The 27,973-nt window shown below is 34.9% G+C and overlaps 1 protein-coding gene across 8 annotated transcripts in view; it reads left to right on the forward strand.

Moving 5' to 3' along the window:
* Positions 1-27,973, forward strand: part of CACNA2D1 (calcium voltage-gated channel auxiliary subunit alpha2delta 1) — a 487,283-nt gene that overhangs the window by 305,975 nt on the left and 153,335 nt on the right. For all 8 annotated transcript variants that reach the window (XM_027071753.2, XM_027071754.2, XM_053218537.1 and 5 more), the window contains exon 6: positions 10,974-11,103. In XM_027071753.2, the coding sequence (XP_026927554.1) occupies positions 10,974-11,103 (130 nt within the window). The remainder of the gene's footprint in view (positions 1-10,973; positions 11,104-27,973) is intronic.

Below are 27,973 nucleotides of genomic sequence, written 5' to 3' on the forward strand. Positions count from 1 at the left end.
CCACCCCTTCCTCTCTTGGTCCCTGAAACAGTCATGAGGACTAAGAGTAATGTCAGCACAATGTAGTTTCCCCCATGTGGAAAACTGATTCACAACGGGAATAAATAGCGGAGTTAGAGTATTTGTTTGCAGTTACTACAAGTGCCATAAGAATCATGATTTTTGGTTCCACGTCTGGGCAGATCTGATATGCTAAGTGACTGTGAATCTCCGTGAAACGTGAAATCAGGCTTACTGTATTTACTCTCTCAGACTAAAGTTCTGTCTGATTCTGCATATAATTAGGAGAAATAATAGTTTTTGAATTTCATTTCCAAAGAGGTGATAGCATTAAAATGGGTATTTTTCAATGTAGGATTGTTTTTTTAACTTTTTACCAGGAACAGAAAAATAAATACATAGAAGACAGAATAATATAATACCTCCATAATCATTATCATCTATTATTTGCTTAACTATTTTATGGTAAATTAGAGATATGACATTTCACTCCAAGATACTTCGTTTGCAACTGCTTTCTCCCCTTTTCATGATGACAAAGGACACATGTATAATCACTGTACACACTGATGCACAGAGGAGATAGTAGAGTGTGGTAGGTAAGAGGTTGGATCCTGGAGTGCCACTTCTTGGATTTGAATCCCAGCTCTGCCAGTTTCTACCTGGGTGGTATTGGCGGTCATATCATCTCTCTGTGTTTCACTCTCTTGGCCTGTAAAATAAATGGAATAGAATATCCATTTCACCCAGTTACTGTGAAAGTTAGTTAACACATACAAAGCATGTAGAATTTTCCCGTCTTAGAGTAGGCAATCCAGGAATGCTAATGAGTAGGATTTTTAAAAACTAATAATTATTAATATGATTGTAATAAAGTCAAGGTTTATTTGAAATGATTGTAGCTCTAAGTGGAGCCTGTTTGTCTGTATGTATTTGTTCACTAATATTTGTGTAAAATATGTAAGACAGTGCACAAGAAAATAAAATTCAGAATAGAATCTTTAAAAAAAACATTTATTTATTTTATTTTTTTGGAGAGAGAGAGAGAGAGAGAGAGAGAGAGAGAGAGAACATGCTTCTGCATGCAAGTGGGGGAGGGGCAGAGGGAGAGGGAGGAAAGAATCTTATGCACACTCCATGCTCACCAGAGAGCCCTGTGAGGGGTTTGATCTCACAACGCTGACATCATGACCTGAGCTGAAGTCAAGAGTCAGAAGCTTAACTGACTGGGTCACCCAGATGCCCCTCAAAAAAACTTTAAAAAATGTGAACACAGTGCAGAAATTTGTCTTCATCTCATTGTAGGTTTGTTACAACCAGATCTGAAAGGAAAATTAAATGTCAAAAATATTTTTTACAAGGCTACAAATGCAACTGTTTTTTTAGGAAATTTTACATTCATGTTCTCCTTACATTTGAAATTTATTGAGGTTCTTAGTTTAGGTTTTAGAGACATCTGTCCCAACAAATTCTTAAATTCCCTGAAGGTTAGTGCAGCAGATTCCCCGGAAGGCTTGAGTTATACCAGCAAGCTGCAATTTTGTTAATTCCCAGAGCAAGTAAAAAGAAGGCAGATCATTACAAACCCTTATTAACCTAATTCCAAGATCTATGTTTCTGACTAAAATCCAAATGAAGTAAGTTCAACCCAAAATTCCCAGGTCGACAAATTGAGTTGATTTATTTGCTACATTTCATTGTATTGATCATGTTAAAAATCTGACCTGTCTGCGACATTTGTCTAGTCTCCTGAGTTCCCTTGCATATTTATGTTGCTATTTATTTTCTTAGAATCTTGTCTACATTAAAATTAATTCCAACAGAATGTCCTATCTAAATGTCATTTTAAAAGTCCAGTTTTGCATGATTTTATTTTATTGTAGACAGATAAATGTGATTCTAGAATGAGCTAGTAGAGGTATGCATTAAACAGCAAGGAAATCTATTCTGATTATTAAAGAAAGAATCAAAGTCTAGGTTTCTTTTCTAACTTTTTTTTACACTATCTTGTAATATGCAGCCTTTATATGGGGCTCTGTTAATGAATGACATCGAATCCTCAAATAGGTGATGGCATAGAAATAGCATATTAATTGCCTCTGTATAGTTATTGGTTTGATCAGAATTGCCATTTTTTGTGTGTGAATCTAAAATAAATGGTTTAAATATTTTGGATGCTATATGTTGGATTATAAAAATACTCAAATATATATACATATTCTTTTTTTTAACTTTTTAATGTTTATTTTATTTTTGAGAGAGAGCGACAGAGCATGAGCAGGGGAGGGGCAGGGAGAGGGGGAGACACAGGGTCCAAACTCAGCACAGGCTCTGAGCTCTCAGCACAGAGCCTGATACGGGGCTTGAACTCATGTACCATGAGATCATGACCTGAGCCCAAGTAGGCGCTCAACCCTCTGAGCCACCCAGTGGCTTATTCTATATGCTTATTCTATACTAGGCGCTAAATGCTTTATATACAATGTATCATTTAAAGTTCACATTAGTCCATGGTGGCACATACTATTATTGTAATGATTTTCAGTTAAGACAAATACAGTTTAATGAGCTTTAGACCCTTGCCCTGTGTCAAACACATGGTATCTGATCGTGCGCAGAATTGAAAGTCACGCTGTTGGTATGATCCATAGCAAGACCCGTGAGTCACTGTGCTGTGTCAACCTGCCTGTACCCTGGGCACCTGGAAGGGATAGAAGTCCTGTGATGCAGCTGTTAAAAGTCAAGACTTAAGGCTAAAATTTTTTGAGAGTTTTGATTTAAAATTTTAATTTATTGTGACTATTCATTATTTTGTCTATATTTAATTATTCAGCTTATATTTTATCCAACCAGCTTCATCATTGACAGTTGTTAAACTCTGGTGATTTGCAGTAGGTAAAATAAAGCCTCTATGATTAAAAAGATAGGTAGACTTCGCATCCTAAATCTTTACTGATCTGATCCATGATCCCCAGTGATATTTATCTCGGATACCTTAAAAGTATGTATGCACCACTGAGTGAAATATAGCCACATTAAGATTCATTGGGGAAAAAAACGTGAACCTGGTAAAAACGTAGATTAGATTAGGTTCCATTTCTTGTAAGGATTCTGCCTTTTGGTTTTTGAAGCTTTCAGAATTTTTTTTTGCATCTCTTTTGACAGTTTTCTAATGCTTTGTGCTGGTGGGCATAAGCTCCTTTTGCAAGGATAGTTTAAACATCGCTTCTCAGTTTTCATGGAGCAGTGGCATGTATAACTCTTTCAGATTCCATATCCAGTCCTTTCTTTTCAGAAGCATTGCATGGTGCATTTGTTTAGAACTCAATGATATTCATTGAGTTTGGAAAATTCACTGGCATGATGTGGGCATTTTATAGTTACCCAGCATAAAACATAGTGATCTTCATATGTAAGATACCATTTCATAATCTCTTAGAAGAGAAAAATACCCTATCAGCCTTTTCCCCAATTTGTTATTTTTATATATAAATATATATTTTTTAAGATAAAACTCTTTATATAAATACATACATACATACATATACAGTAGTATTTATTACATGCCTTTCTAATTCTGGTGATTTGAAAATTTCATATTACACATGGCATTTAAAGCAGCCCCAACACTTCTTGTGATCACACTTACCTGTATTGGGATTCTAATGGCTCTCATTCTTCCTTGTGCCAGGTCCTGGGACAGGTGGTTTACATGCATTCATCCTTCATGCAAACTAAAAATGCATCAGTCTTGTTTTGAGGATGTTTTCAGATTTATATTTGAAATTTTTTTGAATGTTACGGTAATTTTCATCAGCAAGCAACCTCAATGCATTTTATTTAAGGAATGCCTAGTTTTGCATTTAAAATGTAATTGCGGTGGCAGGGGGCACCTGGGTGGATCAGTCTGTCGAGCATCCTACTCCTAGTTTCCACTCGAGTCATGATGTCACAGTTCGTGAGTTTGAGCCCCGCATCAGGCTCTGTGCTGGTGGTGCAGAGCCCGCTTGGGATTCTCTCTCTCTCCCTCTTTGCCCTTCCTTCACTGTCTCTCTCTCAAAATAAATAAAAACTTTAAAAAATGTGTTTAAAATGTAATTTGAGGGCACCTGTGTGGCTTAGTAAATTAAGCATCAGACTCAGGTCATTTCATGGTTCATGAGTTCCGGCCCTGCATCTGGCTCCATGCTGCCAGCACACTGGAGCGTTCTCTCTCCACCCACCCCCTCAAATAAAATAAACTTCTAAAATGTCATATAATAAGCAAGTTATTGCAGTGATCGATAACTCTTTTTGAGTTAATTCAGTTCACTTTTATGTGTTTCATTTCTCATTCATACTTGCTTTTGACTCGCTGTCCTAGTTACAAAATGCATATACATAGATAGTCCCACACTGGGCTCTGCACTGATGGTGTGAAGTCAGCTTAGGATTCTCTCCGTCTTCCTCTCTCTGTCCCTCCCCGACTTGTGTTTTCTCTTTGTCGCAAAAAAAAAAAAAAAAAAAAAAAAAAAAGAACTAGAATTGTTTCTTTAGTGTTCTCTTGACGACTAATGTTACCAATTTACTTTTGATTTTAACTTCATAACATTCTTTATTAATGTATTGAATAAATTACCCCTGAAGAATTAATGCTATCGTCTTTCTGCACGGTAGAGCGAAGGAATTGTGACTTTTTAACTACCTGGAGAAATCTTTTGAATTCCTTTAAAAAAATCTCTTATTTCTTCATCAAACATAGTATGAAAAGCTAAAGTCATATGTTTCTGCAAGGACAATATGGCTGTTTATTCAATTCATAATTTAAAATTTTTATTCTTTTTGTTAGGATTCAGTAAAACAAAGTTACAGTATTAAATTGAAGTCTCTGTGTAATTCAGTGTCTGTCCTCCAACTTCCACTTCCTTTCTAATACTAGGCATCCCCTCAGTACTTCCCTGAATCATATCATCTTCAAGGAAAAAATAGCAATGTAAACCAATTAACTTAGGAGACGCAACAGTGTTCTTACAGCCACTGTGACTGGATTCATTATTTAATATTCAGCCTGACCTTACAACCTGACCACAGCAATTAAGTCTTGATGAGGCTCGGCACCTTTTCTCTCTATTCATTATTCATTAATTGGGCATGCTCAGCTGGCAGCTGCTCTGCCGAATCTCCAGTTCTATTGCTGCAAATGATTGACTAAAAAGGAGGCTTTCCTCTGAAGGGTCAGAACAGGTAACCAGCCTTAACTAATGCAGCACTCCAGAAGGCTTAGATTCCAGGGGTGAGCTAGTGGTCACATAGACTTTTCAGATGTAGTGACCAAGAGAGTCTATTTTAAATATAATATATGCATGGTCATTATTTATGTTGAATGATGATGCCATGCCTAAAGGCGTATATCCAAGATTTTATCAGAGAGTGGGATTACCAGTGAAACTTAAAAAAAAAAAAAAATCTGAAATCCGTAACGGCTACATTGTCAAAGTTGCAGATCCCTGGTGTAAATAATATCTATGAAATAGTTGTGAAAAAGAAGAGGATGTGTTTAGAGGCAGAAATTTTAAAATACATACTGGAGAACTATACACCGGGCTATAGTCTCTAGTTATTAAAAATTTGTTGGGGCGCCTGGGTGGCTCAGTCGGTTAAGCGTCTGACTTCGGCTCAGGTCATGATCTCGCGGTCCGTGAGTTCGAGCCCCGCATCGGGCTCTGTGCTGACCGATCAGAGCCTGGAGCCTGTTTCGGATTCTCTGTCTCCCTCTCTCTCTGACCCTCCCCCATTCATGCTCTGCCTCTCTCTGTCTCAAAAATAAATAAACATTAAAAAAAAATTAAAAAAAATTTGTATCATTACACCAAACACCATTCATTTGTTTCTTTTCATTAGTGAGATAGAAATACCAATGGGGGTACTTCTGTAGAAAGTCTCTATAGAGAGTCTCGTAAACCATTCTTACTATCAACTAACTTTGTCACAGTGTTGTTGAACACAAAACATAACTGAGAGCAGGGGGAATTCAACCTGGCCACACTATGACTGTGAACAAAGTTTCTGGTTGAGAATGTTCAGTTGAATTGTGACAAAGTGATTCATGTAGTTTCTACTGCAGTTTAGGTAAACTGTATACACTTTTAATTTCTGAGCATTTTGCTATCAGTAGAATTTTTAAAGTTTTCAGTTACTAACAAAACATTAAAAACCGATATTTTAGTATATGACTACATTTGAGATATGTTAAATATTCAAGAGCCTCTTAGACTTACCATTTTGACTTTCTAAATTAACTTTGTCGATATGTACTGCTTGTAAAATTGAATGGCCTACCCATCCAACATTTTCTCTGAGTGATCTAATCTATTATTCAATAACTGAAATCGTATTGAGATGACTAGTATGATAAACACACTTCTCATGTTTCACTTATGTGTTCTAATAAATGCATTCGAATTCCTTTAGAATAGACCTGGTTAGTTTCTTGTACACATTTGTATGGGGTGGTCTGGAGAATTTGGGAGGAAAAATACTGGAAAGAGAAATGCTTATTTTTTTCTCTTGTGTGTTTTGGTAAACAAGGAAATCTTAATTCTGGGGGGGGGGGATTTGTTTGAAATTTTTCATTAACACATTAAACAATACATGTTAAGTAGCTTTTCTCCAGATTGCTTTCCTCAGTCACTTTTTTTGTCTAAAATTTGCTGTATTTTCCATTATACCATATAATGCCATTATATATCAAGATAGGCAAAGACATAGCTTATGATGGGATCATCATAAGTTACAGTAGTATCATAACTTTAGGGAAATAAATGAGTTGCGTTTAGAAATTAATATTCTTATGAAATTATTTGAGTTTATGGAAACCATAAAGGGGAGAACCATGGAGAGCAGCCATATTATTTTTTTCTTGATGTACTTAGCAACTGTGCATTAAAACTTGTCCAGGTACGTGATTATACAAGTTGAAAAGTACATGGTTTTTTTTTGAGAACTACATATTGTTTTAAAATTATCCCGAAGAGCTCTGTGTATGGTGATTTTAACATGCGAGGATCTCCATAAAGTGTATTTAAAATTTATTATTTTTAAGTGTGAGAGGATTCAGAAGAAATATAAGCAACTTTTACTTTAGTAAGATAATCATATAATGCTTAGTAGCACTCTACAAAGGACTTAAAACAAAAATTAATGTTCTGTTTTATTACAAATGCAGTGCATGTTCATTGTATTAGAAAAAACAAGAGAACAGAAACATGGATATAGTCATATTGCATAACTACAAAACCACTGAAGTGCTTTTAACATTTACTATGTACTCATCCATTCATTTCTCCTTTTACCTCTCTTTCTCTCAAAATAATAGACCTTTTCTCCCTTCTTTTTTCTTAACATTTACTTTTTAAGCATAAAATCATCTTTAAACGAACACTGTTTATATGTGTATTCCCAATGTAATTACTCTCTTATATTACTTAACAATATAAAATTGTATCTGTGACAGTTATTATGACATTTTGCTATTGTTGATCGTTGAACTTATTTGTAGTTTAGATACTAAATGACATTTCTATGAACATTAATATCAATAAATCCTCTCCTCCAGTCTGCCAACAGATATGTTTCAAGTGACTGAATGAAATACTTGCACACATATATTCCCAGCCCTAATTCACACAGGTAGTTCATTATCCATCTGTCTATTATCTATCATCTGGTCCTTCTACTCTTCATATATTTCTAGTAAAACTCGCTAGAAATAGATGTAAATGAAATTTCTGGGAAAGATAGGCTTATGAAAAATCATGTGTTATTTTCAAAAACTATAGAAATGTGACTATAATTTTTTCAGGTCTGAAAATAACTGTAGTTTCTTTAGCTTGAGGGATCTGAATTTAAGATAGAGAATATTAGAATCAGCTGAGAGATTCTTTCAATGGACATCCTCCTCAATGTAATCAACATCTTTATTGGTGGGGCCTGAGTTTCCCCAAGGTGATTCTGATGTGCCCAATGAAATTAGCACAACACCTGTAGCCCAACATCACTTATTTAGAAGTCAGAAAACTGAAGGCCAAGGCATGGTGAGTGGCTCAAGTCCGAGAGGTTATTAATGCAAGCGGAATAGAACCGAATCTCTAGGCCACCATGGTTCCCAATAGGCTTTTCGATGGCATTTTGTAAGTATGTTCTTTGCAAGTGGTATTATATGGAAAAAAATCTCAGGGTTGCATACATTTGGGAACGCTGGGTTAAGCTCTAGAGTGAGGCCTCTCTCAAGAGTCTTTGATGATGTGCCAGTGAGGTTAGTACTCTCTTAATGGAACAACATTTCCCTAACTTAAGTCCGCATGGCACTGACCCCTAGAGTATCTCGAGGGATTGGTGTCTTTCGAAATGTCTTCTGACAAGTATTACTCCCCATACTACCATTTCCATTCCTCTCATGAAACTGTGCTCTACATGGAGGGTAAAAAAATAGGTGATTGTTAATATGCTTGTTACTAATCAACCCTAAGTTTTTCATGAGTAGGTTCCAAATAAAAATGTCTAATTGCAACTGTTGATATTTTAAGCAGTGGAGCCCCAATTTTAGCAAGTAACAGAATCACCTGGAGGGTTTGTTACCCTGAAGATTGCTCAGCCCCTTCCCAGCTCATTACGTCTGGGGTGGGGCCCGAGAGCACACATTTTGAAAAATTTCAGCGGCTATTGCCTCTACTTCTCCAAGGACCATATTCTGAGAAACCATTGGTTTAAAATAAATGTTGAGATTTCTCAGAATATTTTCAGGGGAGAAAAATAGCCATGTCATTTGTTCACTGGTGTCCTCTTTACCTTCATCTTCTTACTGAAAATCATTTGTTTTAATGTGTCCCCTTTCACAAGTCAGTAGCTCTCAGGAGCCGACAATGGAGTGTGAATTTTCAAATGTGTTAAAATCCATGGTTGAATCCAAGGCCAAATCCCAGTTATCCTTTTCATTCTTTATAACCATTGCAATGAAGGCTGGTATGTTAGGTTCAGAATTCGCTTTGCTCTATGGTTTCTATTTTCCTTATGTTCTTCTCTCTCCTTTCGTCATTCTACACATACCTATCCTTCTTGTAGGAAAGGGTATGATTAGTGATTTCTGTATGAAAGTATTTTGCCAATTTTTAGACTTGAAGCACTTCTCTTACTTTTTATATTCCGTTTGCTTATGGGGTAGTTATTAATCATGGCTTTTGCGTAAATAAAAAACAATGATGAGTTCTCAAATATTTTTGTCAATGACAGATTTTTGTCAATGACAGATTTCTGTAAAATCCATCAGAATACTCCATCACGTATTCACATGTGCACTTACACGTACATACATGTTCATAACTAAAACACAAGTTTCACAACATAGTTCTTCATCATAATATATAGAGTGTACTTGTATATATATTTTAAACGCTTCCCTTAAAAAAATGGTTTGTTGTAAAGTTGGTCCTTACCAACTTGAATGTTCATTTAAAAAATATTTTGGTTTATAGTACTTGTGAAATTGATTTCATTACCTAATGATAGATTGGACTGGGAGCTTTGGGCCCCAATTTTTTTAAAGACCGTATTGTTCATATGTATGTCTAAATATTTTCAGTGTTTAGAAAAAAAATTACACGTGTGTTTGTTAAAGTATCTCATACTAATGTGTTATTTGGTCATGTACATGTTCAGACCTGGATGGAAAGTTTGATACAGTTAGTTCTTTTTAAACCTGCTGATTTGATGTTGTTGGTACTTTCTCCCAGGCTTCTTAGGGAATTTTCTGGTCATCCAATTAAGTCTTTTGTTGATTCTTTGCATCACTGCAGTGTGCGGCCAAAAAGAATCAAATGTGATTTGTTTTCATTTTGAGGAGATTAACTCTGGAATATGGAATACAGACTCTACTACTGAGTTGAAAATAGAAGTCCGAACTTAATTTAAAAACGGGGAAGTGTCTAAAACAACTATATTTGACCTGGAAAAAAAAAAAACTAACGCAATTAACAAAAACAGCAACAAAAAATGTTAGAGAGATACATTTTGGATAAATGAGTGAAATTCTCAGTTTCTTGCTGGGGGAGGGCAATAAGGTAATTCAGTATCAAAAGCCTAGTTTGAGTAGAGAGAAAATTAATCTTCAAACTTAAATTTCTTTGGGTTTTTCTTGCATCATTATCGATTGGACTTTACCTCCTACCTCAGGAGGCAAAATGGTTGTAGTTAGGATTTAATTGTGTTAGTTATAACAGATCTTTTCTAGTATACTTTATTTTTAAAACAAAAATTGATTGAACTGGAAAACCTGCAAAAATAAAGGGAACGTGATATAAAAGAATCCTTCATTGCTACCTTTTTTGCAGGTGTTTACCATAAGTTGTCAAACCAAGAATTATCCTCAACTGCATGATATAAATTTAGTAGCATAGACCGTGAACTATATATATCAATGGGTAATTTTAATTCAGTTATATTTAAAGGAATTTATCCTGTTCTGTAAATGCACATTTTAATATGTACTGCATGTGAAAAAGCCCTCGTCACCTCAGGATGATCCTGAGTGACTCCAACATTGAGGAAATGAGAGAAGTTATATTTTAATGTGAATAATATAAAGATAATGCTAATGTTAATACCTGAATATAATTTGTGTGTCTCATGTCAGCATGGTACTATGTTTTACTTACTTTTGCAACGTTTTTTTCCAGCTGGATTCTTTTTATTGTGATGTATTTGACATATAACATATCAGTTTCAGGTGTACAACACAATCATTTGTATTTGTATGTATTGCAAAATGAGTACAACATTAAGTCTGTGAGTTAGATGTCATCATGGTACTCTATTTTGAAATATTCCTGTAGATGTCTTTTTTTGGAAGATGATACTTTTGGCAAATGAAGACCTGAATGTGAGAGTATTTGTTATCTTAAGTTTAATATTCTTTTTATTGTCTATCTTTTCTGGTATAGCCTGAAAAAAATGAGAGTGAGCCAGGCAGCCAAAGGATAAAACCTGTTTTTATTGACGATGCTAATTTTGGACGACAGATATCCTATCAACATGCAGCGGTCCATATCCCCACTGACATCTATGAGGGCTGTAAGTAAAAGAACTTGAACAACTCTTGGAGTACCATACTCTTGTCTGTCCTTTGTATCTCCTGTTTGGGGGAGAAAAGGAACAAATTTTGTTGAGATGTCTTTGAAGAGTCCGTGGTAAACTCTCTGTGAAAGAAGAAATGGGGTGTCCATTAGCAGTTTACGTTCAGAGAGCTGCACTATGTGAATATTTGTAGGAGAGTATGCATCCAGTGGGCGTGTCCTTCTGCTTTGGTTGACTAGGTCATTGTGCCTTCCCAGGGGCCATGAAAACTGAAAACTAATCAATCTATTTTCTTAAAAATACAAACTATATAGCACAAGTGTGCACAAATACAAATATACCTAGACAAACTGTAAAGGGAGATAGTGGTACATTTTAGACCTGGCACTTCTCATCACATCCTGTGTGTGTGTGTGTGTGTGTCTGTGTGTGTGTGTCTGTGTGTCTGTGTCTGTGTCTGTGTCTCCCTTACCCTAGGATATAGGTAAAAAATATCTCCCTCTCAGTACATGGTGGGCTCAAGATGAAAAGAAATGCTAGGGAAAGACTAATGAAATAGAGAACCGGGAAATGGAAGACTTGGTTGAGAAGGCTTCCCTGAGAGAAAGGCAGGGCAGTAAGTTGCTTAGGGAAATGCAGGGTAGGACGCTTGTACCATGTATTAACAAGGGCAGAGCCTGAGTGAGAATGCTGACTACAAATCCTGCCAAGTACAATCTGTATCTCTGAGGACCACCCATGACCCAGAAAGCGGGGCCTTTGTTCACTCCTAGTTCTGTTCCTCCATGTTCACCATTCTCTAACCAGTTTGTATTCTGCCTTCCCACATAAGTAAGTAATAAGAAGAAAGGACCATTTGAGATTTTTAAAGCTATGTTTCTTCTGTTACCCTTTATTACAGAGGCTATAGACTGAATTGGGTATCCAGAACTCTCTGGGTTCTGGCCAGATGGCCTAGTTCAAAGCTAAATTTTTGCAGTTTTTTTGTTTTTTTTGTTTTTTTCCTTTGTAAATCCTTTAAATTTCAGGGCATTTTCTCATCTGTAAAATAGGGTAAAATGACTAAACTGATTTGAGGATAAAGTAAGTTCATACACTTGTTTTCATTATAGTGCCAACCTAGTAATATAGTAAGTGGTATGTAAATGTTTCTTGTTACTGTTTATTACAGTTCAAGTTTATTTAAGCAGAGCGAACTAAGTACAGGGATTAATAATATAAGTTATAATTTATACTTTGGATTTCCTGTGAGATTATTGTTTAAAAGGGCATTTTAAATGCATGTAAGGTTCTTTTTGTAACATAAATTTCAACTTGATCAGATTATTCACTCTGTTTGTTTTTAATTTTTAAAGTACATATTGTTCCTATCAGTTCTTTGAAGATATTAAATGTATGACTTCTCTCTATTGATCATAGAAACAGAATTGTTTGTCTAGGTAGTTTCTGTTGTTACATGAGAATTAAACATAATTAGACTCCCTTACAATCCAGCACTACTATTAATTCCAAGTCCTTTTAGGAATTACCTGGGATTTAGGTTCACATATTTTTTTTAACTTCAACCATTATGTACTTTGTAAAAATAATTTTCTAACTGTGTGCTTTTTATTTTTTTTTTTTCAACGTTTATTTATTTTTGGGACAGAGAGAGACAGAGCACGAACAGGGGAGGGGCAGAGAGAGAGGGAGACACAGAATCGGAAACAGGCTCCAGGCTCTGAGCCATCAGCCCAGAGCCTGACGCGGGGCTCGAACTCACAGACCACGAGATCGTGACCTGGCTGAAGTCGGACGCTTAACCGACTGCGCCACCCAGGCGCCCCCTAACTGTGTGCTTTTTAAAAGAAATATCTTGATCTTTGCAACTGTATTTTTTTTATTTTTATTTATTTATTTATTTTTAATGTTTTACTGTATTTTTGAGAGGTGGGGAGGAGCAGAGAGAGAGAGACACAGAATGCAAGGCAGGCTCCAGGCTCTGAGCTGTCAGCACAGAGCCCGATGTGGGGCTCGAACTCACAAACCCTGAGATCTTGATCCGAGTCAAAGTCGGACACTTAACCAACTGAGCCACCCAGGTGCCCCATGACTGTATTTTGTAACTATTACAACTATTTAGACAGTACTTAGCTATATGATTGTGTTTCCCATTTTTAAAAAATTACTTCATCTACCTTATTTCAAATTTTTCATCACCTATTGTTTGTTGGGTATGCCAACAAAATAATCTTACTTTAAGATTATATCTTTCTATTGAATTCATATTAGAAGAACACACTGGCTGGATATAGAACTTTTGAGTCACAATATTTTTCTGTCAGTTGTCTGTGGATATCATGGCACTGGTTTTTTTGACCTGTATTACTGTGTTGAAGAAACTTGAGGCCAACTTGAGTGTTTCCAGTTTGGTAGAAAGCTTTCATGATTGTGTTTCTATTTTGTTGTCTCCTATTTGGGGATTGCCTTCCTTATTCCTGAAAATCATTATCCATACCAAGAAGATACTCAAAGTCAGTGATTTTGTTTTTAATAATCTTTGTAACACTTTAAAATATATATTAAATGAAAAACTTGCATGTGAAAGAAATTTAAAGCAAAAACTACTAGGACTGAAACAAATATGACATGAATAGAACCCTGCCTACTTAATCCCTTTTGGTCTTGAAGGGAAAGTCTTCTTTTTGTCCAGTTTCAGTAGTCAAGAGGGATTCTCTGAGCAAGTTCATAGATTGCTGCCATTCCCAAAGGAAAGAAAAATAACAAGGTTAACAGCATTGTGGTTTTAATCTCATGTGGATCTAGCAGTTTGGGGAAGTGGGATGCGTGTTTTGGGGAACTTTGCCTCACTGCTGATTCTGTCCACTTCCCCCCACGTTTGGTATGGTAGCCAGAGCCACTGGTCTGTTGCACAGCTCTTTGCAGTACATGGGCACCCTGAGCTATATAACCTGGGAAGAGGAGGGCTTGAGCATACTTACTGATGTGCATTGCACAGGAGATGCCTCTGTATGGCCTGGAACTTACTTCCTGCTCTGGATGACGCATGAGATACCATTTCAGATCCAGTATGGCATAGACTCACTGTACCCCACTGAGTACTCAGTGGCTTTCTCATCCCATTTGCCATCCCTTCATATATATAAAATGAGGCTCTTCATACTTTCTCCCACTTATATTCCTATGAAGCAGTCCATTTTTTTCCACTCTGTAGAAAACTTCCTTACAGTTCAGATGGTCTAATAGGGATTATCGAGAAATCCTAAAATTGTTCATTAAATACTCAAGGAAGGATATTGGTACTTTATACATTTTTAAAACAGTTTTTGTCCCCTCTAAAGATCGTATGCCATGGTGGCAAATTTTAATAAAGTGTACTTATTTAACCTACAAAATGGAAGTCGCCAGCACTCGCACCTCTTGTAGCCAATCATAATTAACAGTTTGGGGCCATAGTCCTATAGAATACCTTGAAATGAAGAAACAAATCGTCCAAATGAGATTTTCCACATTCCTTTTCAACTTGCTTTTTCTTCAACTTAGAGACTCTTGTTAAACTATTAGAAGGCTGAAGGTAAGAAAAAGCTTTCTCTTCAGGAGATTAACCAGAAAAATAAAGACAAAGTGACTTTGCTTAGTTTTTCAATGAGGTGATCTTTAAGAAATACGTGAAAAATATTTTTATCATTTTTCCATAGATAATTAGCACCTAATTCACCTGTCTAGTAAATTACCTTATGCATGCATTTTGTGAACAGGGGTCCAGGGACTCCAGGTTGTGTTGGCCTGGTTAAATACTAACAACCTATTTTTTGTTTGTTTGTTTGTTTTTTTGAGTTTAGTAGTTGGTTGACTCCATGCTTCCCTTTTAAAATGTATTCTCTAATTTATTTACTATAACTTTGTTAATTTTGAAGAAGGGGACCCTGAAGCACTCTTGAATGAAAGGTCATATTATTAAGAATGGGATCAGACTTCAAATAAAGTCTAATTCCAATCTTTATATTTTTAACTACTATGATAAATGAAATTCCTGATATTTTACTTTTGAGTTAATTTTAACTTTGTTACTTTGGGAGTAAGAATTGGGAGACAGAATTGTCCATTGGAGTTAAGATAATACACTTTGCATGAGAATCTTTATTTTCTTACTCTTCTATTTGAAATTTTGTTTTGTTTTGTTTTAGTTGAAGTCACGTAGTTTAAGTCTTCATCTCTTATATGCTGGAACAGACATGAAAAATGACACAAAGGTTAACCATAATTTTTTTAAGAATATCGTGACATGGTACACCGTTTTTTTGTTTTGGTTTTAGTATTCTACAAAAGAGGTTTTAATTTTATTCATGTTTTCCTTTCCCATTTAGAATGAACTATTTGTACACATCTGTAGAAGATTATTTTAATTAGTCTCAGGGAATAAACCACACTTTGATTTTGAAAAGAAGATAAAATATCTAAATAGGTGTTTTCAGAAATCCTAAGACCTATTTTGGAATATGTCATAATTAAAAAAAAAAAAAAAAGAAGCTCTGTCTTGCATTATTTGGTTAGTCTCATTTATCTTAATATTGGCTTCTCCTCCTTTGCTGAAATCTCATCAGGAAGACGCTGACCTTGCCTGGCCTGTAGTCTTTTAAAATTCATATCCCATGTTATGAACTGTGTGAGTAAATGACACAGGAGTAAAATCAGAAATGTCAACAAGATCTTGAAAATTTAATAATTACTGGGACTCTTCATGCAGCTCATCAGAACCTATCAGATTCACAGGATTGTTCTAGGTTTCTGAATTTAATAAATGTGAAAGCTTACTTTAATTGAAGGCTTAGCTGAAGGAAACAGCCTCTTCTTTCACTAAGACAGTTGTGTGACTATATTCTCATAAGAAATCTTCTGTTCTAATTTCTCAAAGGCAATTACTTTTTAAAGTCCCAGGAATTGAAATGTGATTATCTTTGCTCATTGATATATTTAAAGTTTTAGAGGGGTACATTTAATTAGAACCATATCTGAAAGTGTTCACTTTTGAGAATTTCACTGGTTGGTACTTAGATTTTAGAGGGCATTGAAACCATACTTGATTTTCAGATCTAATTTATCTGTTGGGCTGGTAAAAACACATAGAAACTAGGAAAAGAAGGACTGACTATTTAGACAATGTGGTTTTAATCACAAAAATTTATTAATTTTTTAAATCATTTTAGATGCAAGTATAGGGAATGTCTTCGTAGGATGCTGGATAGTCATTTATCAATAGAAATTCATATTTATTTATAAAATTATTACAGTTCTAAAAGACTATCCAATAACAGGGAACATAGTAACCGCCAAGATGCATAACATTTTCAGGCACTACATACTTTTGTCCTAATCTTACGTTGTCATGTAAGCAAAGAAATTACTTCCATTTTAGGAATTGAAAAATAAAGTTTTATCACTAAGGAGTATCCATTTTGATAAAAGAAGACACAATTTTAAGGAATTGTGTTGCCTTTTAAAGTCTCCTATGCTTTAATAATTATACTTCCTTTAAATTGAACTGCTTATAAAGACTAATACTGGCATTATAATGTATCTTTTTTTAAATATTGACAGAGAGAGAGTGAGTGAGTGTGTGTGTGTGTGTGTGTGTGTGTGTGTTGGGGAAGGGCAGAGAGAGAGAGAGAATCTCAAGCAGGCTCCCCACTATCAGTGCAGAGCCGGATGCAGGGCTCGAACTCATGAACTGTTAGATCATGACCTGTGCCGAAATCAAGAGTTGGACACTTAACTGACTGAGTGACACACGCTCCCCTGCAATTTATCTTGATGTTGATTTCTTTTATCTTTCAAAATATAGTTGCAGTATCTCAAATGATGCCAATATAAACATTGGAGGAAAAAGGTATCCTCCCTTTGCTGATAATTGTAGAACTAGCTTTTCACAATCTCCTATAAATCTTGACAACTAATCTCTGCCAAATATGGAGATTATGTAATTATAGAATGCTGATTAATAGTTTACATTGAATAGTTTACATTGTTTTAAACTCTTTTATAGATTTAGAAAGTTAATATTTTAATAGATTGGCATCTTTGGAATAAATAAGGCTGTCTGACTTCACAGCTCTGAGGGTTGTAAAGATGATGCATCCCACAACCCAAAAATATTCATAAAAAAATGAATATAATACTGTAATATAATATAAAATAAGAAAGAAAATACAAGCAAAAAGAAAAATAAATTAACCTGCACTTACTTTGAAAACCTTCGTGGCTGGTGTGAGGGAAAGAAAAGAGAGGAGGCTTGTTGGAAAGTTGTAGGACGACTTACACTATAATGGAATCACTGCTATATTTTGGCTCAATGGAATCTTTTTCTGCATGGAGGCCATTGTATATGCTCACATGGATGGTGATTACAGTAGGGTATTAATGAACTCTTGTCATATACTGTATTCAATGTAACTGGCAATAAGGCAGCAGAGGAAAAGGTCTCTTAGCTGTAGGCAGCCTGACCTAGAATGAAGCGAAACATTCATAGGCTTATTTTGGTATGGAAAAGCCAAGTGCTGTCTATAGGTGCTTTGAAGTGACAAAAAATACATTAGGGTCAGTTGTGGGCACCTTGCAATGTTGTAAAACATCACTGATTTCTGCCACACCCCCACAGCCTGAACATGAGAGATGATCACCCACAATCCTGCAGCAAGAGAGAGAGAGAGAGAGAGAAAGAGAGAGAGAGAGACAGAGAATCAGTTGTGATCATATGAGGTTTGGCAAGACATTGCCGTATTGCATTGATACATTGCAAGACATCACTCTTTCATCAAGTTAAAATTTATTATACACGTTTGTTTTTCTTGCAGAATACTCACAGAACAAGTTACTCTCAATCCAAGTTTTTACTTTATAATAAAGTTTACTTATTTGTTTTGAAAGAGAGGGAGAGAGTGAGCTGGGGAGGGGCATAGAGAGAGGGGGGGAGAGAGAGAGAATTATAAGCAGGCTCCACTATCAGTGCAGAGCCTGATGTGGGGCTTGAACTCACTAACTGCAAGATCATGACCTCAGCCAAAATTGAGTCAGACCCTTAAATGAATGAGCCATCCAGGCACCCCTATAACAAAGTATTATAAAGCGTAAGAAAATGGATGGTGGTGATCCACATGGAGTCAGTGGTAGGCTAATTGTAGAATAAATTGGAAACCATTCAAGTTTCTGGCCAAAGATAATACTTCAGGCTGTATCATTTCTATAAAACTTTTGAGGAATAAATGCTTGGAAGTTTAAAAAAGGTTACTAGAACACATTAATATATGAAAAGAGTATTAATCCATGTGACTGCTTATACAAAATAAAAATTGCACAAAAAAGAAGTAAAAAAAAAGATAATAGTACAGTCTCATGAATAATGTTACATTCAAAAGAAAACATTTACCAAGTAGTGATGAAGAATAATGCATGATGACAAAATACATGGCTTAGATGTCTGATAGTGTTATATAATATATCAATTGATGCATATTAAGCATTCCATAAAGTCTTAGGCCTTTATTTGTTAATCTATCTATTTATTTATTTATTTACAATTTTGAAAGAGTGCGAATGGGGGAGAGATAATGAGGGGCAGAAGATCCGAAGTGCTGTGCTGACAGCAGTGAGCCCAACTTGGGGTTCACACTCACAAATGGTGAGATCACAACCTGAGCCAAAGTTGGATGCTCGACCACCTGAGCCACCCAGGTGCCCCTTAGGCCTATTTTTATTAACATGTAATCAAAATACCACTGCCAGCACCAATAGTTCTCCCCATACTAGGCATGGAAGTTATTTTCATAATTTTCCGAAACCTATCAACTAGAAGGTCATAGCAGACGTCAGTATATTATTAGTCTCTTTTAAGTTAAGAATAAAGTAGGGATGGATGCCTGTCATCTTGGCTGCTATACAACATGACATTGGAGAGTGCACTCACCTCAATAAGACAACAATTGGAGATAAGCTATAAATACTGGAAGTATACAGTCAGAATTGTGTAAGAATTTTAAGGGAAGGAACTTAAAAGCGTTTGAGGAAATGAAGTCTTATTTTAGTAAGAAGGCTATTTATAATGTAGATAATAGTAAGTAATTTCCTGATTATTAGCAATAATAAGAAAATATTATGAGAACTCTGTCATACTCCATATAAGACCATTAAAAATTTTAGATTATATCTGAAATCTAGACCATGAACGTGAGAATATTTTTCAGCATATTCTTTCCAAAAAGAATGTACTTTCTATTAACATCCCATTATTTTTTCCAAGCTCATAATTTTTTTAGTGATTATTGTAATTGACTCAGATTTTATACGATTGCTGATTTTGATGATTATTCTCATTTAATCTAATTATTTTATATTAGTAGAAAAAATAGTTTGGGGGTGCCTGGGTGGCTCCGTTAAGCATCTGATTTTGGCTCAGGTCATTATCTTAGGGTTCATGAGTTTGAGCCTTGAATCAGGCTCTGTGCTGACAGCTCAGAGCCTGGAGCCTGCTACAGATTCTGTGTCTCCTGTCTGCCCCTCACCTATTTATGCGCGCTCGTTCTCGCTCTCTTTCTCAAAAAAAAAATAAATAAATAAACATTAAAATAATTAAAAAATGGTCTGAACCTTCAAATACCAGAATTCTAAACACTATGTGTAATCATGGGTAAGTGTAAAGTAAGCATTCATTTCACTGAGCTTCAGTTGTGATTCATGGACAAGAATACAGAGACTAAAAGAAGTGGATGCCTGCCATTGAATTACTTACTCAAATTCTTCATCTCAAAACAAAATAATATACTTCACTTGGCTATCGTGGGAATTATATGTGGTAATTAATGTTAGGAGTCTGTCAAATAGGAAATGCTTCCATATTCCTATGTTTAATATCCCAAAAGAGCAAAGTAATACAAAGCTGAATACAAAGGTATCATTTTTTTAGGGATTCAAATTATTGAAATATGTTATCACTCTAAACTATATCAGATTTAAGTTTTTATGATTCAAAATAATTTTAAGTTAATATTTTAACTGTTAGAATCAATAATCACATATTAGAGATCAAAACACACTTTCAATTAATTAGTCTAAATTTTGTAGGATGGTAACTCATTCTTGTTAAAATTTCTGGTTAGTCTACCATGACCTGACTTGAGAGCATCCATATTGACTGTCCCCACCAAGATGAGATTTCTCAATGCACCCTAGTGCTCTGGTGATTAAGGACTGTAGAGAAATTACCATCACTTCTAATCTTTTGGGTTTTTTTTCAGAGTTACTGTTTCAGAGGTGGTATTTATCACAAATTTAAATTTGTGTAAAGATAAAATAATACAGAATGTTTTTAGCAGTAATATGTGGTTTATTTTATGTTTTGTTTTAGCTAATTCATAAATATATATAATAATGTGTATATTAATGTAAAATGTATTTTTTCCTGCAATTCTGGAGGTTGCCTCATTCCATACTCCAGAGTTGTGTGTTGAAAGACCACAAAAGTAAATGTTTTGAAAGAGCGGTCAGTAAAATGTTACTATGGTCATAATCTTAATAAGTAGCTTTTGTTCCTTCTTCTAAAATGTTCTTTCTCAGTCATGGAATCAGAAATCTGATAAGGATACCCCTAAAAATATATTTCATTTTGTAACAAAGAAAACATCCATTGTAAAAAAGAAAAAAAAAGATTAGATAATTAGCCTTGGTTCTCATTAAGAGTAGAGCTTTGAAATCATTAAGTACTCCTAAAAAAAGACTTTTTGAGGACATGCCTGAAGTACTAAATGTAGATTTCAGGGTAGGGTAATTTGATCATATTTAATAAGTATGTCATAAGGAGACTCAGTTCCTTTCAGGAAGAGTTTGTACTCTATTGCCTTTTTCTCATGGTGTTTCCGAAATGCATGTCTTTCATAGATAGTGATACAGTATTCAGTTTTCTGTTGGCAAAATGTAAATCACAGGTAAACCCAAAGGCCAAGCCTATAGTATTCTGATTGTACAAATACTAATCCTGTCACTCATTTAAGACTGTGGAGTAACAAAACAATTAGTAATAACAGTTACAGATTTTTTAAATTGCTATGGACTAAATTGTGTTACCCCAAAATTCATACGTTGATATCCTAACCCCCAATATGACTGTATATCAGATAGGGGCTGGTAGGAGGTAATGAAGGTGAGATGAGCCTTTTCCAGAGGGTGGGGCTCTAATCTTAGAGGATTGGTAGCCTTAGAAGAAGAGGTTCTTACATGCACACACAGGGAAAAGGTCATGTGAGGACATAAGAGAAGGTAGCTGTTGACAAGCTTGGAAACAATTCTGTCACAAGAAATCAAAAAGTCTATCACCTTGATCTTGGATTTCCCAGCCTCCAAAACTGTGAGACAATACATTTCTCATTTAAGCCACCCAGCGGATGGTATTTTGTTATGGCCATCAGGGCTGACTTGAACACAAATTTATTTGCCAAGAAAAAACTGTGATTGTCTGAAACTCAGCATTTAAAAGAATAAATAAAACAAGCTACTCAGGGCTTAAAAGAATAAAAGACATGCCATGAAAAAGTTAAGTTGGATATTACACACTTTGTACTGAAATATAATGATTTAGAAATATTTGGCTGCTATATTTGGATTTACAGGGCCCCCCTTTTTTTCATTTTAATTCAGAATCGTGATTTCTGTACTTCCCCTTGAAACACTTATGCTCTGGAAACCAATTAATGTTCACCGAACTCCATAGAAAAATAGGCTTGATTGGAAAGACAATGAATTTGCAATTCTAAGCATCTCTAGCAACAATTAGATTGATCATGGCGAATTCCCTAAGTTATTTAGTGGATATGCAGGCTTTGTAGATATAAAGGTTGAAATTTATGGTTACTGAAGTGTGGTTTTGCTTGCTTTTTGTTTTGTCACATTTAAAAGAGAATATTGTAACAACCTGATTGTCTAGTCATTTGATCATGGTCCCCAGTGTCCAAGATGGTGCTGACAAATTGCTTTGTTTTTGTTTTATCAGTCTGTGAAGATAATATTCTGCGCACACTACAAATGGATTAAATTTTGAACACTCCGTTCTTGGTTCAATTTGCAAAGCATTTCAGCCCCTTTATTGAACTTGAGGGATATTTTAACCCATAATGATATTTGGAATTTTAAAGTTCCTAGATCTCATTAAAAATAAAGTTGTAAATTAGCTCTTGAGATAGCTTCTATTGCAAGGTTCACTCACTTCTTTAATATAAACCTATATAATGGTGGTTGTGTCCATATCTCCTACCGTGTTATTGACAACTACTCATTATTTCCAGCAGAATTTTTCTGGCATGTTCTGAACAAAACTTAAGTAGTTTTACCCACTAGTTTCCATTTTATATGACTATATAATATCAGTGTCTCATGAGTGTATATTTCATTTAATTTACTTAATCTCTTTATTCAGAAAATTTTGTATGAATGACAAGTGGGCATAATACTTCAGATAAGATGTATAACTCACTTTGTTCTGTATGAATAATTTCGTTGTACAAGTGTAACATGTAGTTTGTTGTGAAAATCTAACTTTATTTTGTTAGCCTTCTACCCGTTTTCAGTGAATGACTGTGGATAAAGGTGACTTTCTGGTGACTTTATAATAGTAAAGTGGCCTTGGTCACTTTAAGTCATAAACAGGTTTAAAACTTTCAATTCAGAAATGTAAATGTGTTTTCTCCCCTAATAGTCGAAATTCCGAATTTGACTTAGCATTTACTAACTCTTCTTCCTTACCCTGGATTACAGCTAATGAAAGCCTACCCTAGAAAAGGGGCTGAGAGGGTAGGGCATTTCCTAGCAGCTCTCTGAATTTTACATCCACTAGGTACAAACAAGGAAGGGAAGGGAAAGAAGAAGATGCTTGTTTCTGGCCTGGGTGGCTTAGGGCAGGGCTGGATAGATAATGGGTCTTGTAGATAATTTAAACTGATTCTGTTTTGGGAAGACATTTTATGGGTTATTGAGGCATTTCTTCCCGGGTTCCTTTGTCTCTGTAGACACACCTCTTTATACAATGAGAAAACTTAGAGCTAGTTGCTTCCATAACCCTGAGAAGCATTTTAGATTTGCCTCCCCAGAATCACCTAAGGTACTGTAGGAGAATCCTACATACTTCATGCATGCCAGTCTTAGCAGATGTTACCAAGTCAGCCACAGTTTGGGCATACAGTGTTAGATAGTTCATAATGTTGTAGTGTATGTCTCTTATACCGTATTTCATTACAATTTTTTTTCTCCCGTTGGTATATATTTGGCCAAATGGAAATCCTGTGGTTCTTAGGAGCTATATGAATAATGTTCTCTAAGTTCTCTCTGAGTACTTAGAAAATTGTTTAAAATTTTTTTTTGTCAACATTGTTAATTTTGATAATTAATGTATCCCATTCAATAAGGCTGGCACCCATGTTTAGATCACGTAAATCCCAGCACTCAGTCTAGCGTGCGTGTACCTCACTAAGGAATATCCTAGATTTTCCCATAACTTATTTTCAGAGCTGGTGTTTATTTCTCAGTGTCCTTCTTTAAGGGAGAGATATTATACAACATATTTGTTAAATGTCCTTAATTTGTATTTGTTTTTTCACATTTTATTGTGATCTCTGTTAAAATAATGTGAATTTTTTGTTTATTAATGAACAGAATATCCAGGAGTTTGTGAGATATTGTAAAGTGTACAATTATTGCTCCCCTTTTGCTTACTGTTTAGCGGGAACCGCAAATAAAAATTCACTGTGTCTTTGTTTCTAAAAAGAAATTTGAGAAGCAACATAGAGGGAAGGCATGAAAAGATGTGGATACAATGCAGTTCCTCTGTAAATTTGATAGCTGGAAATCAGAAGTACTTGGCTAGCTTTTTATGATGGGTATAACCAGTGACAGGCCATTCAAAGGTTGAAGAAGAGAGATAATGAAATCTTAAATTAGAAAAGCTTTCCAAACAGACTGACAGTAGTGTTCACGGCAAATGAAAAAGGGATTGACAATTGGAGAGAAAATGGAGGTCTGGAATTTGAGATGAGAATTTTTTAATCATCTGGCATTTTGCTTCATGTATAAAATCTTAGCAGATTTCTCCCTAGATATAAAAAAGCATTTAAAAGATCTTTCTAAAACCCTATTAAAAAAGAAAGATTTTGAATGGATTAAAGATTCCAAGACTCTTTTGTCTCCAGATACAAAGATGATATTTTAAAAGTTAAGGGGCTATGAGCAACACAAATATTGAGATTGGATTTAGTCAATACTTACTGTCAGTAGAGCAAACCAAGTCATAAACAATTTTAATTTAATGAATAATATATGAAACTTTTAGAAAAATATTGCTTAAGGTATATAGCATTATAAAGGAAGTAGCAAAGTTCTTGCTATTTGGTTTATTCCTGTGTACAAGTTGTTTTTATTTTGTTTCTTGTGAATCATAGTAACTGGAAACTGAGAAGTTCCTTATTAGCTCCCATGGAAACTTGGGGTCCTTTGTCACATATTCTCCCAGTCTGGAACACAACTGAAGAAATATTTCATTACTACCCTTTCAGCCTATGAAGACCATTTGTTTCTCTACTTTCTTTATAATCACTGCCTATTGTTTGGAAATTAACAGCAGTGATTAGGTCAGGGGGGATATAGAACTTACAACCTCTCCCCCCCCCCCGCCCCCCGCCAGATTTACACAAAGTCATTGGAAGGCTTTATTATGAAAGAAGCTAATTTTGCATCTTTAATACTTGAAATGACTTGTCTATTGAATTTTTATGTTTTGTAAATCAGAGGGCATACTTGACCCATAGAAGAACAACCCCTTTCCAGAATCATCTAATTTTTTGACTTTTTTTTCTTACCCGCTCCACCCTAAAGCAAAGAAACAAATGACAAGAAAATCTAGTGTTTAAATAATTCTTTTAGTACATGTACGCCACCTTTTTCCATTTCTAATAGAAAGGTTAATGGAAGAAATCTTTTATTCTCTGTGTTTTTGTCATTTATTATTTGAAGTTTTTGTATTCTCAAATTTAAAATAACATCTTTCTTCTATAAAAACGTTTTCTCCTTTCTTTCTAAATGTAAACAACTTTTATGCAATAATTTTGCGTATATATTAGTTATTTCTGGTATTTTGATCTTAAAATTCCTTTTTGTATTTAGCTTGAATTCAAGTTTTCTAGTCTAGGGAATAAAATACAATTACCATATTAAAAAACAGCCAAATTTTTCCATCATACTTATTTCTAAAGGATTTATAGCTGTTTGAAAAATAATTCCTGAAAGGGCCAAAATGTTTGTCATCAATTTAAAATATTATTCAGGATCAGGATCTTTAAAAATGTTTGAGAAATAGAAGCTTTTGTCAAGTATCTGATTGATAAAATTGAATGACAGCCCTCTATAATTTTAAAGACCATTCAGGTATTAGGTATATAATCATCTTATTGCAGAATGCTATTTATTTCATTTGTAGTGAAGTCACTGCTCATACTCACTTGTATTTTACTCTATTACAGTCTGTTTTATAAATAAACCAAGTCCTACTGTTAAAATCATGTAAGTCTAAATTTATTGTCTAGTATTTATTCTCATGAAAAATTTTGAAAGATTTCCAAAGTAGAAAAATTGAGGAAGAAATCCTCTAGTGGTGGACACCGTATGGGCCTTTGACAGAGATGGAAGATGATAGCAAAAAGAAAAAATTAAGAGGTAGGAAATGTTTAAAATTATGAAAGGAAAAGGACAATAGTCTAGTGAATGTTCAAATAAACCATCTTTAAACACAAATATAATAAACTTGGCATTTGTGAGAATACTATAAAGCATATCATAGTATTTACCTCAAAGGACTGTTAAGAGAATGAAAAGAGAGCACATAAAATAAGTAGATCATTGTTAGATGATTTGTAAAAACAAAATCTATCTTGGGGCGCCTGGATGGCTCCATCACTTAAATTTCTGGTTCTTGTTTTTGGCTCAAGTCATGATCTCACAGTTGGTTAGATCAAGTGCTCAGGCATGTTGCCTGTTTGGGATTCTCTCTCCCTAACTCTCTGTCCCTCCCCCATTCATGCACAGGGTGCCTGTCTCCCTCTCTCTCTCTCTCTTTCACTCTCTCTCAAAATAAATAAGCTTAAGAAAACTATCCTGCTATATCAGCAGACCTCATTTTCCTAGGAAAACAGGTATATATTATATTAACCTTAATCTAATGGAAATACCATCACCAATAGAAGTTTTCAACATGGTATTGAGCACATATACACATCCTCTTTTTCAATCATTTTTTGAGTTAAATCACTGTTTTAATATTTAAGAAAACAATCAATTATAGAAGTATTCTAATATCAGTGAACTAAGAATTAATCGATTAGTTTCTTTTTATAGCTCTTTGGTCAAAGTTATTACAGTATTGTGAGTAGCTTGTGAACATGAACTTCAACAAATTTCGAGATAGGTTTTAGTATTTTAATGAATAGATTGTGAGCTGAAACTTTGAAAGTATATTTTCTTTGAAGAACATTGTTTTTTCTGTGTTTTTTCTTTTCAAATTATGTAATTTTTTCAGGAATAGAATTTAGTGATTCATCACTTACATGTAACACCCAGTGCTCATCCCAACCAGTGTCCTTCTTAATGCCCCTCACCCCTTCAGCACTTCCCCACACCTAGCACCCCACCAGCAAGCCTCAGTTTTTTCCTCTGTATTGAAGAGTCTCTCATGGTTTGTCTCCCTCTCTGTGAAGAACGTTGTTTTATTTAGTTTCAATATGAAATTTATTGTCACATTGGTTTCCACACAACACCCAGTGCTCATCCCAACAGATGCCCTCCTCAATGCCCATCACCCACTTTCCCCTCCCACCCATCCCCCATCAACCCTCAGTTTATTCTCAGTTTTTAAGAGTCTCTTATGGTTTGGCTCCCTCCCTCTCTTTTTTTTTTTTTTTTTTCCCTTCCCCTACCCCATGGTCTTGTGGTTTATTTACACAATGGAATACTATTTGGCAATGAGAAAGAATGAAATATGGCCTTTTGTAGCAACGTGGATGGAACTGGAGAGTGTTATGCTAAGTGAAATAAGTGATACAGAGAAAGACAGATACCATATGTTTTCACTCTTATGTGGATCCTGAGAAACTTAACAGAAGAACATTGCTTTTAATTTGCAGTCTCCTTTTATGTAATAAATGATATATTCCAGAGTTCTGCAGGTTTCAATCTTTGAAGTTCAGTTGAGTTTACTAAACATACAATGATAAACAAAATATTTTGCTACCATAAACCAATTCTAACGGAATGTGTAGAATTAACAATACATATCTGGGGATTGAGGTATATTTTACTCATAGGGTGTTAAATAGTTTCTATCTTTTCTCACTAACATTTATTTATTGTCTTTTTGATACTTGACATTCTGATTAGTGTGAGGTGATACCTTATTGTGGTTTTGATTTGAATTTCCCTGATGAGTAGCGATGTTGAGCATCTTTTCATGGCTCTCTTGGCCATCTGCATGTCTTGTTTGGAAAAATGGCTATTTAGGTCCTCTGCATTTTAACTGGATTCTTTCTTTCTTTTTTTCTTTCTTTCTTTCTTTCTGATGTTATTGGGTGGTATGAGTTCTTTAAGTGTTTGGATATTATTTTCAAATATGATTTTCAAATAAGTTCTTGCATTCAGTAAATTGATGATTTCCTTCACGGTTCAGAAGCTTTTTAGTTTGATGTAGTCCTGTTTGTTTCTGCTTTTGTTGCTCTTGCCTTTGGAGTCAGATCCAAAAAATTGTGGCTGAGACCAATATCAAGCAGCTCACCACCTGTGTATTCTTTTA

This window comes from Acinonyx jubatus, chromosome A2 (genome assembly GCF_027475565.1).
Source record: "Acinonyx jubatus isolate Ajub_Pintada_27869175 chromosome A2, VMU_Ajub_asm_v1.0, whole genome shotgun sequence".
Lineage (NCBI taxonomy): Eukaryota > Metazoa > Chordata > Mammalia > Carnivora > Felidae > Acinonyx > Acinonyx jubatus.